Source organism: Dipodomys spectabilis, unplaced genomic scaffold (assembly GCF_019054845.1).
Source record: "Dipodomys spectabilis isolate Male_0828 unplaced genomic scaffold, ASM1905484v1 ptg000018l, whole genome shotgun sequence".
In the NCBI taxonomy this organism is placed as follows: domain Eukaryota; kingdom Metazoa; phylum Chordata; class Mammalia; order Rodentia; family Heteromyidae; genus Dipodomys; species Dipodomys spectabilis.
In genome coordinates, this window is record NW_024870695.1 from 3775490 (window position 1) to 3790015 (window position 14526).

At 50.7% G+C, this 14526-nt stretch overlaps 1 protein-coding gene across 1 annotated transcript; it reads right to left on the bottom strand.

Annotated features, from left to right (window-relative positions):
* Nucleotides 1-7978: 7978 nt before the first annotated feature.
* Rnf112 (ring finger protein 112) lies at nt 7979-14266 on the bottom strand. Its single transcript, XM_042673947.1, has 14 exons — nt 14132-14266; nt 13907-13947; nt 12636-12921; nt 12227-12433; nt 11957-12088; nt 11208-11312; nt 10760-10810; nt 10499-10555; nt 10337-10411; nt 10080-10200; nt 9789-9958; nt 9660-9713; nt 9437-9511; nt 7979-9312 (listed from the first exon to the last, which is right to left on the bottom strand). The coding sequence occupies exons 1-14, from the start codon at nt 14183-14185 to the stop codon at nt 8842-8844; spliced, it is 1899 nt and encodes a 632-aa protein (XP_042529881.1). The 5' UTR covers nt 14186-14266; the 3' UTR covers nt 7979-8841.
* Between the last annotated feature and the right edge of the window lie 260 nt (nt 14267-14526).

A 14526-nucleotide genomic window follows, 5' to 3' on the forward strand; every position in this document is an offset into this window, starting at 1 on the left:
TGCTGGGACATGTGGTTTATTTGAATGTATGAAAATATAACATATGAAAACTATTGACAGACATCAGGGGGAAGTTGATCAGGGTACATTGTTTACATTTATGGAAATGTCACAATGGTAAAACTCCCCTAGTACAACAAAAGTATGCTAATTTAAATAAAACTATTGAAGCAAGGTACCAGTGGCTTATGCCTATAATCCTAGTTACTCAGAAGGCTGAGATCTGAGGATTGCAGTTCAAAGACATCCAGGAAGGAAAGTCTGTGAGACTCCTCTCCAATTATCTACTGAAAAGCCAGAAATGGAGTTGTGGCTCAAGAGGTACACACTAGCCTTGAGCAAAAAAAGCTCAGAGACATCACACACACACACATACACACACACACACACACACACACACGCATAGTGACAAAGGACTTGAGTATACATCCAAAGAAAATACTTTAAAAATGTTGACGTGCTGATGGCTCATACCTGTAATCGTAGCTACTCAGGAGGCTGAGATCTGAGGATCTTGGTTTGAAGCCAGCCTAGGCAGGCAAGTCCATGAGACTCTTATCTCCAGTTAATTACCAAAAAGACCAGAAGTGGACCAGTGGCTCAAGTGGACCAGTGGCTCAGTGGCTCAAGTGATAGACCACTAGCCTTGAGTAAAAAAGCTCAAGGTCAGCACCCAGGCCCTAAGTTCAAGGCCCACAACCAACCCCAACCTCCCCCTCCCAAAAAAAAAGTTAACAAGCAGAAAGTGGAGGTGTGGCTCCAATGGTAGAACATACATCTTGAGAAAAAAAAACAAATGAGACTTCAAGGCTCTGAGTTCAAACCCCACTATTGGCACAAAAAATTCTAATTAAAAAATTTAAAAATTAGATAGATGATTAGATAAACAAACAGCAACACTGGCTACCCAACCAGCTCATGGTCCACCCAGGGAGCCAAATAAGAAGAGCACATGTCTGATGCTCTGTAGTTTGGGGAGCTGCCCTGAGCTGCTCTCACCTGGCTGGGGGGCTGGAGGGAGCAGGCATCCCTTGTGGCCTGAGTGCTGACAGCGAAGGGGAGAGGGTGGCATGCTGCTATGACAGACACCTCAGCACCACAGTACTCCAGAACAGATGCCAGGACAAAGAAGAGATTATGAGCCCCTGAAAAAGAATTTGGCAAACGCCTCTCACTGGAAACTTACGTGTTTTAGTCAGCCTTTCCTCTCTGTGATAAATACCTGGGAGAAGCCATTTAAAAGGAGGAAGGGGTGTATGTGGGCTCCTGGCGTCAGCCTGTGGTAGGCTGGACTGTGCTAAAGCAGTACACGGGATGAGCTCTGCAGAGGCTGAGCATGTGGGGAAGGGAACGTAGAGAAAGAATTAAGACAAATGAACAGTTATGCAATAGAGAAGATTTGATTTGGAGTGGGGGGGGGGGGGATAAGGGCTTTTTTATTTTCTGAAGCCCTGGAGTTTGAACTTAGGACCTTGTGCTTGTGCTTATGTGTTTTCTCCCTTGCACTATATCTTCATAGCCGTATCCCTTTTTGCTTTAGTTTGTCTTTTGATAGAGTCTCATATTTTTGTGGGGAGCCAGACACGATCCTCTTGCTCCTGGCCCCCTCCATGGCTGAGATTACAGATGTGAATCACCACCCTTCCCCAACTGAAGCATTCACCTGGGGGCAAAATGATTGACATTTCTTTCTTTTTTCTTTCTTCTTTTTTTTTGCCAATTGTGGGGCTTGAACTCTGGGCGTGGGCGCTGTCCCTCAACTCTTCAGCTCAAGGCTAGCACTCTACCACTTGAGCCTCAGTGCCACTTCCAGTTTTTTCTGGAGGTTTATTGGAGATAAGAGTCTCATGGTCTTCCTACCTGGGCTGGCTTTGGACTGTGATCCTCAGATCTCAGCCTCCCAAGTAGCTAGGATTACAGGCATGAGCCACTGGCCCCAGCAAATGATGACATTTCTGAAGGTGACTTTGCCACAGAGCAACAAAAGCCACCGGTTACATATAGCAGAAGTCCTTAGAAGTCCTACTTATAGCTGGGTACCAGTGGTTCATGCCTGTAATCCTAGCTATTCAGGAGGCTGAGATCTGAGGATCTAGGTTCAAAGCCAGCCTGGGTAGGAAAGTCTGTGAGACTCTTATCTCCAATTAACCACCAGAAAACCAGAAGTGGTGCTGTGGTTCAAGTGGTTGAGCACTAGCCTTGAGCTGAAGAGCTCAGGGACAGTGCCTAGGTCCAGAGTTCAAGCCTCACGGCTGACAAAAAAAAAAAAAGTCCTACTTATAACCCAAGTAACTTTTGTTTGTTTTAAAAAAATATGCGTCATGAGCTGAATAGACCAATGGACTGAGAAAGGGCCTAAAATATTTGAGCTGGACTATGGGAACTAGCCAGCAGAATATTTCCTGTACCACAATTCCCATTTACTTGACTAGTTATATTGTATCATCGACAAAATTATCTCAGTCAATGAGAGTTCACAGGCACTGGGTCCCTATTAAAAAATTCCAACTGCCCAGATGGTGTCATCTGAAATGGGTTAGAACTATGCTGCTTGGCAGCAGGGTCCTTTACATCCTGGGTTTATTTTTGTGTTTTTCTTTGTTTTTAGTGCCATTCCTGGGACTTGAACTCAAGGCCTGAGTGCTGTCCCTGAGCTATTTTATCCTCAAACCTAGTACTCTACCACTTGACCCACAATCCACTTGTGGCTTTTTTGCTGATTCATTGGAGATAAGAGTCTAACCAGATTTCTTGCCTGAGCTGGCTTCCAATTGCAATCCTCAGACCTCAGCCTCCTGAGTAGCTAGGATTACAGGTGTGAGCCACTGGCACCCAGTGCATGCTGGTTTCCATACCCAGGATGCAGGCACAGGGTTCTCCTTAATCAACCTCACATGGGCCTGGTGGCGTGGATCCCACAGTATCAAGACCTAGGGAAGATACAAGATCAGAGGTCTCTTCCAGGTGGCCTGAAGTTCTTTGTGATTCAGGAATGCTGCAGATCACCTTCCCATCCTCCTGGTTACCTTTCCATCCTCTGCACAGGCAGAGCAAGTAAACTGGTCTCGAATAAGCTTGTCCAATGAAAATGCTCTCTTTTCTGCTAAGCTTGTTGAAATGAGAACAAATTCTGCAAGTAAGCCCAGTGTTTGCCTTTGAACTCTTGTCTGGCAAGCCTAGGAATTTGGGTCTGAGATCATATCCTGTGCTCAATATAGCTCAATCCTCTTATGATTGCGTTTAGTATTTAAAAGGGTTTCTCTTCTCTCTTCCCTGGAAATCCTGAGACAGAAAATCAGAAGGACCCAGAAAGGTCCGCCAGAAGAGTTCTACCTACCCTATGAACCAATCAGGAGATTTCATGGGCATAAAGGTATTGGTGGCTGTTAGGACAGATTGTCTCGACACTGAGAAGGTTTCCCTCAAATGGTATGCTGTGACTCTCAAGAGAAAGAGAAATCTGGTTGAAGTCATGTTTTCCCTTGAAGCCAGTGCCTGAAGAGAGCTGGTGTGGGGTTCCTAAGAAGTGCTTGTAATACATTTTCTAGAAATGCATGATATTAGGCCATTCAGCTGAAAAGAGCCATTCCAAAGGACTATTATTTTGGACAACCATGCTGGCCTGTGGTAGTCATTTTGCTATTACTGTCACAAGGCATGTAAGATAATCAACTTATAAGAGGAAAAAGGTTTTTTTGGCTCACTATTTTAGAGGTTTCAGTGCATGGTCAGTTGGCACAATTGGGTAGGATAGAATACCTCATAGTGTTCAGGAAGCAGAGAGAGAGACAGAGTCTGACACAGACACACACACAGAGACAGAGGCAAACTGAGACAGAAACAGATGGAGACAAAGAGAGATGAAAGCACTGGGGTCCCAATATCCCTTTCAAGGCCTCACACCCAAAGACCTCACTTCCTCCCATTAGGCCCCACCTTTTTCAAGTTTCCATCACTTCCCCATAGTGTCATGGACTGGGGACCAAACCTTAGACACATGTACTTTTGGGGAAACACTTATCCAAACTGTAGCATGGCCCTGTCATAGCTAGGGGTCTTCATGACTGCAATTGGGTCCCCTGGGATCTCTCATTATGAAATCTGCTTTTTTAATTTTTTAATTTTGCATCTGTTTGCCAGTACTGGGGTTTGAACTCAAGACATTACCCTCTTGGTTGGTTTTTCTGTTTAAGGCTTATGCTCTACCACTACTTTCTGCTTTTTTGGTAGTTAATTGGAGATTAAGAATCTCGTGGAACTTTCCTGTCCATGCTGACTTCAAACCTCTGCTGAGTAGCTAGGATTATAGGCATGGGTCATCAGCACTTGGCTTGGAATTTGCTTATGAAGGGTCTGCTTGAGCCGAGCACTGGTGGCTCATGCCTATAATCCTAGCTACTCAGGAGGCTGAGACCTGAGGATTGAGATTTGAAGCTAGCCCAAGCAGGAAAGTCCATGAGACTCTTACTTTCAATTAACCACCAAAAAGCTAGAAGTGAAGCTATGGCTCAAGTAGGAGTGCTATATCTGAGTGTTATCCATAGGCTCAGAGACAGGGATCAGACCCTGAGTTCAAAGTCCTAGTACTGGCACTAAACAAGGTTGGGGGAGATTGTTTGAGGCCCTACAAGGATGAAGACTTGTTGAGACTTATTGGATGCAGTCCTTGCAGGAATAGAAATGGGCAAGTGTAGCTTTGGATACAGAGGGTAGATGGTACCTACAGTTAATTGTTCAATTATCAGTAGGCTTTAGGATGAATAAGAAAGCATGTGGAGTATGAGTCCTTTCACCTGGGGAGAAGTCCTTGGACCTGAGAATGCAGATAATACAGGCTGCAGCTGCTGGCCTTTGGAAAGAAGATGGGATTTCTTTTGTCTTTGTAATAACTGCTAGGGTGTGTCCTAGTCTGGTTGAATGCATATTCAGTAACATCACACTTTTCTTGTTTTCCATATTGGTAGAAAAGTATTCTGGGTTGTCAGGGACTCATCTATCTATATCATCTATCTATCTATCTATTTTTTATTTTTATTTGGGAATACTTGAGTTTGAAACTCAAGGTCTCAAGCTTACCAGCTAGGTACTATACTGCTAAACTTTGTTCCAAGGTCTTTTTTTTTTTTTAATGATATTATAATGTTTTGGGTTTTTTAGGGTCCAGTCGTGGGGCCTGAACTCTGGGCCTGGGCGCTGTCCCTCAGCTCTTCAGCTCAAGGCTAGCACTCTACCACTTGAGCCACAGCGCCACTTCCAGCTTTTTTATTTTTTCCGCTTATGTGGTGCTGAGGAATTGAACCCAGGGCCTCATGCATGCAAGACAAGTGCTCTACCACTGAGACACCTTCCCAGCCCTCCCAGGTCTTTTTATGTGCTGGCTATTTGTGTGTGTGTGTGTGTGTGTGTGTGTGTGTGTGTGTGTGTGTGTGTGTGTGTGTGTGTATGTACCACTATATCCAATTATCATTTGGGTTGGAGTTTCACTCCCATGCTCTAGCCTCAAAATGTAATCCTCATGCTTTCAGCCTCCTAAGTTGCTAGAATTACAGGTGTGAGCCTCTGGACTCTAGCTCTCAGGGTGTTTTTGTTTGATTCATTGTTGTTGTTGATGTTGTTTTGCCAGTCCTGGGGTTTGAACTCAGGTGTGGGCACCATCCAAGGCTAGCACTCTACCACTTGAGCCATAGCATCACTTCTGGCTTTTTTTATTTATGTGGTACTGAAGAATCAAGCCCAAGGCTTCATGCATGCTAGGCAAGCACTTTACTACTTAAGCCACCTTCCCAGCCATTTTAGTTTTAGTTTTTGTTTTTTTTTCCCCTCAACAGCACAAGGTCTGTCTTCCAAGTTATTGTTGGTGGCAGTTGGACAACTGTTTTGTTGTGACCTAACATGGGCTCAGCAGTGTGTCTCTCCATTGCTCAATACCCAACCAGCAATATTCCCACAGTTTGTTATAGACATGCTCCATTTTAAGGAACATGGGGCGGTGCTGGGGTGGGGGTTGATGTTAGGCCAGGGAGAGCACATGTGTCTCAGTTCACAATGAAGTAAGAGTTTACTTCTGGTTCATGGCATGGTTTCTTACAGGTCAGAGGCCTCCCTGCCCCACGTAAGGAAGGGGCTTCAGGACTCTGGCTCCTGCCATCTTCAACAGGAAAGAGATTTTGAAGCAGGAAGTAAAGGTCAGGCCTCAAATCAAACATAGACACTTGTCACATGAGAATCTTGGAGTTGTCAACTTTCAATAAGCCAAAGGAAAGAAACCAACCAGACCTAAGCATGTGGTGGAGACCTTGATCCCAAATCACCCAGTGTTCTAATGAAATACAGAGTTGATGTTGGATGTTCAATGAGGCCTACTGGAAGGTCATCAGGTCACTGAAGATGTAGCTGTTAGAAGAAATTAATGTAGAGCTAGGGGCAGAACTCAAGTGGAGGAATACTCACCTAGTAAGCCTGAAGCCCTGGATTCAATCTCCAACATGGCAAAAGAAAACAGGAGAGGATTAATCTAGGTCTCATGGGAACCCATGAGACTCTCTGTGTCTGTCTGTCTGTCTGTCTGTCTGTCTGTCTGTCACTCTCTCTCTCTCTCTCTCTCTCTCTCTCTCTCTCTCTTATATGAGCATTCCCTCATGCACACTCTCCTGCATGTTACAACTACCACTACCAGATCCTCACCAGAGGCCTCACTGCCAGCACAATAGCCTTGAGCCTTCAAAAAAGTGAGCTAAATAAACCTCTTTTCTTTGTGCAGTGCTCAGCCTCAGGTATTTCGTGACAGTAATGGAAAACAGAATCATATACTCAGGAGGCTACCTGATTTGGTTCAGGACCCCATAGTCCAGATTTGAGGACTGGAGAGATTTATTGGCATAAGGGCTCTGTAGACCAAGGGATTTGACATCCGGAATCTTGAGTTAGAGCTCTGGCTTGATTCTGACTTGACTATCATTTCTCCAGGTCTCTGGGTCCTCCTCTAGGAAAATGTGTATTCTATAACATGTATGAGACTTAAGAAAGATGATGCTGGGAGGTAGGGGGAAATGCTTTGAAGACACACATGTCTAACCAGATATGAGGGAAGTACTCCGATGCTTCCAGAAAGCCTTTATCTAAAAACATTACACATAGTGCAGACCTTGTCCCCACCTGAGGCATAGTTTCCAAAAAAACAGTCACTCTGATCTGTCTTTGCCCCACCCATCCCCACCCTAGCTTTGGGATTTCCTACATTAGGTATTTCTGTCTGTTAATTATAACTCTTCTAAGCCATCTGTCCCCAGACCATGTCCTCTGCTTCTGCCGCTCCAACGGTTTCCCAGAGCTGGACCTGATTGATACAGCACAGCACAACACATCCTTTGATGTCTGGAGGAGAGCCAGGCTGGACTTCCAGACTCCCCTGTGTCTCCATTGGTCAGCCTTATTCAAGACCTCACCTCTCTGGGTTTGATGTATAAAGATCAGGGTTTGAATGTAGTGAGTGCTGTTGTAATTCATAGGTGGAGGGACAGAGTCTGGGAGGGGAATCAGAAATGTGAGTTCCTGGCTGGCTAAGTCCGACAATGGAGCCTCCTTCCTCCAAGGTCTTACCGAGGTCCCCACCATTCTGTCCTCTGCAGGGACAAGTGCCAATTGACTACCTATAGACAGGGCCATCAGAGACCATGCCTCAGAGGAGACGAGCACTGGGCCCAGAATCCTAGGGGACTGGCCTAAGAAGGTAGCAATGTACTTGGCTTTGGCCTGAGCCCTCCTGCCTCAGTGCCCTCTGATATGCCCCACCTCACTTATGAATTTCCTGTCTCCTTCTTCCCATCCACCAATCCTAATAACGGTGGAACTCTTTGTCACCTCCTCCCATCCTAAAGCCCTTCGAGGGCTGTTTCAGTAATGTACCAGAAAGCTGACGTTCGCGTACACATACATTTTATTAGCCATAAAACAAAAGGGTCATGTGCCCAGCATCTTTTATAGTTTAATAGCCCAGAATTATTCCATCTCTCCCCTTCTCTGCCCTGAGCGGCTCCCTGCCCCTAAGGGCTCCATGAGGGCTGGCATTCAGGGAGCTCCATCAAGGAGGAGGTCTTCTAAGATGGCAGAGTAGTCTCACAAGCTTGGGGGACAAGGGAGGTAAGGATCAAATATCCTCACCGTGTTTTCCTTTTTAAGACTTTGATTGGATTTGCTATAGACTGGCTTAGCTCAGGATGCAATCAAAGGGCGATTCTTTGGCTTTTAATCTGCTGGGTGAGGGCATTCTGCAAAGACCATAGGTGCTCCTCCCTCTGCCTGATGGAAATCAGGAGCCTGGAGGCCTGTGGGGGAGGACTTGGGGGCGGGGCAGGCAGTTCAGTCCTGCTGGAGGATAGGTAGCTTTGGGAAGAGTCCTGGGGACAAGCTACTGGCTGTCCTACCCCTATCTCTTTGGCTCTGCCCTGTGTCTTAGCCCTTGTCAAGTTCCCCTGGTCCTGAACACAAAGGTCAGTCATGCTGGGGCCTCTTCCATCTGTGAAATCACAGGGTTCTCCACAATCGAGGAGACTTCTAGGAAGGCACTGCCTCCAACCCAGGGTCATCATGGAAAATAAACTGGAAGTGGGGGAGACCCTGGGGTCAAGTTCATCTGGGATGATGGCAGATTAGCAATCATCTCTACTCAGAAATAGGTCCTGTGCTCTCTTCCATGCCTCCTGGTCCTGGTTCCTAGAGCCGCGTTGAGTCCCAGGCTCAGCCAACTGCCAGGCTCTAGGCCTTCAGTGGGCACAATGGGGTACGTGTGGGCCCCTCCAACCCCTTTCACCTTGCGCATCTCACCCTTTAAGGCCTCCTGGCTTACTCTTCCTGGAGAAGGGGTTCTCGGTCCCCTCCCTGCACCCGCTCATCCTCCTCTTTTTCCATGCATCCCACAGTGGCAGCCAGCCCAGCCCCCACACCACCCCCGACCACAGCAGCCCCAGTGGCCCCCACTGCTGCCCCCGCTGCCACCATCCCAGCTTCGGCAGCTAGCGCGGCTGCTGCCATACCAGCCCCCACCACACCCCCTGCCAGGCCCATGAGCCCGGCCCCCACCGCTCCCCCCACAGCAGCAAGGTGGCCACAGAAGCGCATAGTGTAGGAGTCCATGAAGGCCTTGGCCTTGGTCTGCAGCTCGGCCTCCAGGGCCTCCAAGGTCTGCTCTCGCTCCTTGCACAGCAAGGTCACACCGTGGCGGGCCAAGATGGCATCCTTCTGGGTGGACAGGAGGGTCCTCATGGTGTCGGGCAGGACCCGGAGTGCAGAGAAGATGCGCTTGGTGGCTATGTCCTGGATGACATCGAGGAGGAAAAAAGAAGGTAAGCTGGCCAGGAGACCCCAGGCGACCCCTCCTTGGGATGGGCCCCACCTGGCCGGATCCTGCCCCCCCCCCCCAGCAGATCCTGGGGCTCACCTGCTGCCTCACAAACTCCTCAAATTCCTTCTTGGCAGCCTCCACCTTCCTCAGGTCATGCAGCTGAGCGGCCATCTGTCCACGGGAAAGCCCAGGCTGCCTCCCTCCTTCCTCCTCGGCCAGGGCTGCTGCCTGCTCCTCATCTCCACTCCCAGGGTGCACAGGCTCCCATCCCACCCCCAGACCCCATCCTTCCAGGGGAGGGTGGAGGGGGGCTCTGTACCTCATCTGGAGAGCTGAAACCAGGTCCTGTCCTCCCCATCCAGCCTGACAGGTTCTGCAGAGATAGCACGGCCTGGTCAGGGAAAGCAGGGACCTGCTGGGTGCTGGGGTTTCCAGGGAGTTTTCACACCTTGATCTCTTGAGCTAGCTGTTGCCCTGTGAGCAGGCGTCTGTCCCCCCTGGCCACGGTGCGCCCCTCACTCCAATACCCCTGGCAGCGGCTCTTAGCATGTTGAGGGACTGTGTTCAGCACATCTGACACGTAGGCCCGGAGAAGTTGACCAAATTCATCTTCTGCATCTAAGAAAGAGATTCTTCAGGCTGAGGAGACCAAGCCTGGCTGACATTGGGTACCCCTAGGGGGCTTTAGGGAAGCTGTGAGGAGCAATTCCCAGAAATCTTGGCCCCTGAGGACACTCACCCCCTCCTGGGCTTCCTGAGCCTTTGTTCAGCCATTGCCTCCCGGAAGCAGGCAGCAGGTAGCAGCGGGCTCGTTTCCCTAGGAGCAGCTCCTGGACCTTGGGGTATTTGCTGGACAACTTCTGAAAGATGGATTGCAAGGAGCTCTAAGCCAGAGGAGCCACCTCCCTCTGGGAATCCCTGTTCCAGACCCTCTCTCCCCTGCCACCCCTCCCCCATCACCTGTTCTGCTCCTCCCCCTCTCTCTGCATTGCTCACCGGGAGGATGTCACCCACGTGCCCCTGCCCTGTCTTGCTGGAATGGGATGAGTCACGAACTAAGAGGTCCAGGTGCTGGAAGAGAAGAGGTTCTAACCCTAGTAGCTGGCAGGGGGAGGGTGTGAAGGTCAGGGTGGACAAGTGAGGGAACAGGTGTCTTACCTGGATCGGTACCATCCCATAATGCTTGCCCATCACCTCAGCCACATGAACAAACATCTGGGGATAGGCATAGAGAAAATCGGGGCTGTGCTCCAAGGGCTTTGATTCATTCTCCTGCCTCTCCCTGAACCGGGCACCTCATGCTTTATTTACCCTCTGCCCTCAAACCCACCCACCTACCAGTGCAAGTGGCACAAAATTCTAAGCCAAAATGCCCTCCTGGCCTTCTGGGTGATGCTCAAGCATCAGAGGACATCTTACCTCCAGATAGCCCAGGTCTGTGTCCTTCAACTCCTGGGAGGTGTTCAGGATCTAGAACCAATGAGAAGAGGATGCTAATGGCTGCAAGACCAATGCCATGTGTTGGGAAGACCCAGGGCTCCCAGAAATCTGTGAGACTGAGAACAAGGCTAGGCCCAGCCCCAAGGCCTCTGGGGCCAGAAGGACTACACTCATGACCAGTCAGGCCTAGGAAGCCCCTGTGGGGCCCTCTATGGGCCTCCACTGCCCTTAGAAAATATAATACATTTCCAGAACAACCTATCTTCCCACCTTCACTGACTGGGAGATCTTTTCCCTTTACATTGGTACCCCCAAAACCTGCAGCAAGCCCATTTCACCAAAGCCTTTGAGATGTCCCCAGCCTGGAGGAAGTTGAGCTGGAGAAGGGCACGTGGGATGGGTGTGCTTAGTCTGGGGCCTCTTGCACCTGGTAGGAGCTCAGCATCATGGTGAGAGCACACAGCTTGATCCTTGTCTCTCTGCTCAGTTCCGGGCTCATGGTGTCCCCTGTGTCCACCAGGAACACAGCCACCTATGCAGAGGGCAGGGGGATGAGACTCAGGGCAGGCTTACCTCTCTTTTTTTTTTTTGTCGGTCGTGGGGCTTGAACCCTGGGCCTGGGCGCTGTCCCTCAGCTCTTCAGCTCAAGGCGAGCGCTCTACCACTTGAGCTACAGCGCCACTTCCGGTTTTCTGGTGGTTTATTGGAGATAGGAGTCTCACGGTCTCTCCTGCCCGGGCTGGCTTTGAACCGCGATCCTCAGATCTCAGCCTCCTAAGTAGCTAGGATTACAGGCGTGAGCCACCAGCACCCGGAAGGTTTACCTTTCTTTACCACATTCTTCCTCTTGTCACCCCTAAATATCTCTCTCTCTCTCTCTCTCTCTCCTGGTCCTAGGGCTTGAACTCTGGGCCTGGGCTCTGTCTTTTGCTCAAGGCTAGTAGTGCTCTACCACTTGAGCCACAGTGCCACTTCTGGTTTTTCTGAGTTTATTGGAGATAAGAATCTCACAGATTTTCCTGCCTAGGCTGGCTTCGAACGGCGATCCTCAGATCTCAGCCTACTGAGTAGCTAGGATTATAGGCATGCATCACCGGCACCTGGCACCTGAAGATCTGATCCCCTCCTCTTCCTCTATTTCTGTTTCTCCCACTTCTTCTGCCCTTTCTCCCTTACCTTCTTCCCTTCTTTCCCCAGCAGGAAAGGGTGGCTCCACATCCAAATGCCCCTGGTGAGCCCATTGGCACCCCACCTGTACCCCTGCAAGGACCCTTCTCCTCCTTTGGGCCAGTTGCCCTCACCAGACTCCTGCAGGGAGAGAAAGAGCATCCACTGGTTCATGCCCCTTCCCCATAGACCAGGCTCCAGACTCCTCTCCCCAAACCAGAGCCAAACTTGGGGCTCCTGTCTCGATCCCCGACAGCCTCCTGCCAGCCCCACCCTCACCAGGCCAGGCAAGCCCCGGAGCAAGTGGTCGAGGAGGAAGGACTTCCCTGAATGCTGCTCCCCCAGGACGGCGAGGAGGCAGACTGGGGTGTCCCTGGCCAGCGGGTGCTTCAGGCAGCGGTTGATGGCTCCCATCCTGAGGATGAGGCCGCCAGAGGCATTGATCCGTACCAGCAGCAGCCGTTCGGCCCTCACCGCACACACCTCCTGGGCAGGACAGAGCAGGGTTCCATGAGCCTCCCAATGGAACTCCAAGTCTGCAGTGTGTCCAGCCTGGAACTGCGTGCCTGCCCTGACATTCTAGAATAAGGCCAAAGCTACGACCTGCCCTCCCTCTGTGAGGATCTGACCAGAGATCTTGGAGTACCCCAGCACCCCACTACCCTGAAATGAGGCCGGGTTCCCACACCTGCAGTACAGGGGGTAGTGGCCGCTGAGGCAGGAGCTTCATCTTCTCCCCGAGGCTTCGGAGGCCTTTCTTCTGCTTGCAGATTTTCCGGCACTCAGGACAGCAGGGTGGCTCGCAGCCGTGGATGCGGTGTGTGCTGAAGCACCGGATGCAAAAGTCATGGCCACAGTCCAGTGAGATGGGCTCTCGAAGCCTTTCCAGACAGATGGAGCAAGTGGGTGGTTCCCGGGGTGCTGTGGGACGGGGCCCCAGGCCCAGCTCCAGCTTGGGGAATGGTGCATGGGACCTGAGGGTGAAGGGCAAGAAAAACCATTGGAAATTAGGATGTTATCCTTGTTACTCAAGAGGCTGAGATCTGAGGATCAAGGATCAAAGCTAGCCTAAGCAGGAAAGTCCATGAAACTCTCATCTCTAATTAGCCAGCAAAAAGCTGACGTGGAGCTGTGGCTCAAGTGGTAGAGCACCAGCCTTGAATGGAAAAAAGCCAAAGGACAGCGCCCAGGCCCTGACTTAAAGCCCAATTACTGGCACACCCTCCCCAACAGGACAAAGCAGGATATCTATTGGGTCTCAGATTTGGAGGCCATCCCAGACCTTCCCAGCTTTCCTTGGCCCTTCCGTCGCTGGACAAAGCAGTTCCCAAAGGGACTGAACTTTATCCATTCCTCATTTCCTTGAACCCCAGGTCCTGGCAGCCCAGAGTGTGGGTGGTAGGAGGGCGGGTAGCAGAACAGTGAAAGTAAACCTAGATCTTCCACCTCAGTCATACAACCCAAGCAAGACCCATTCCCTGCCAGAACCCCAGATCCTGTCCCAATGGATAGAATGGCTGGTCTGGGCATGGGCCATCTTCCAGGATGATGTACATGCAGCCTCATCAGCCCAGTGCCCAGTGTTCAGGAAAATCCTGTCCCCAGCCCTTTGATAGCAGGGGTCCCTCAAGTCTACATCCCCTTCCTGCTGGGACAGTCAGGAAAGGGTGGCCGCCACCTGGTGCCTGGGCATCCATTCTGTATCTGAGCAGATGGCTTCAGTTCTTGGAGGATTCCTTCAGCTCAGCTCAGAGCATCTGTCTCTCAGAAGCACCCACTCCATCCCCCTACACAGCCTGCTTGATCGGGCCTTGAACTTCCTCTCCTTCGGAGAGCCTTTCTGAGCCTTGGCCACCGCCCCACAGCCGCAGGAGTCCGTGCTCCCAGACCAGCCTTTCCAGCTGACCTGCCAGCTCCACTGCACCAATCCCAGCCCGGCAGGCCCCTTCCGCTGCTCACCAACTGTTGCTGCTGTTTCCCATGAAGCTCCATTTTCTCTCCTTGAAGATAATAAATAAATAAATAAAATCTAGAACAGACTCTAGACTCCTGTCTTCAGCCTGGGTTTTGAGAGCCCTTCCCCCACCCTCCCAAGGCCCATCCCCCATCCCAGGTAGCTCCTTCTCTCCCCCCCCCCCCCATCACCCCCCACTTCCTCCCCAGATCTTAGGACTGAAGACTTGCCCGTTTGCCAAGCCGATGACAAAAGGAAGTGACAGACAAGGCGGGTCTCGGCATGAGAGGCTGGGATGGGAGAGGGTCTGCTGCGGAGAGCGGAGAGCGGAGGCCACCGCGACTTCCTCCTGGAGGGCTGGCCGAGCTGGCAGGTGAAGGGTGGGGCTGGGGGATGGTTTCTCCTCAAGAGCTGACTCCCTGTCAGAGCTGGAGAATAAATGTGCCGGCTAGGTCGGGAAAGAGGAGGCTGCTGCTGGACTCACCCCAGGGGGAGGAGACAGGGCTGCGGGTACCAGGGCTCCAGAAGAGGGAGGGACAGAGCCCAGCTCTGAATCCCTGGCAGAAGCTGGGATGCAGGCACGCTGAGGTGGTGAGTCGCCATGGAGACGGGAGGGAAAGATAAG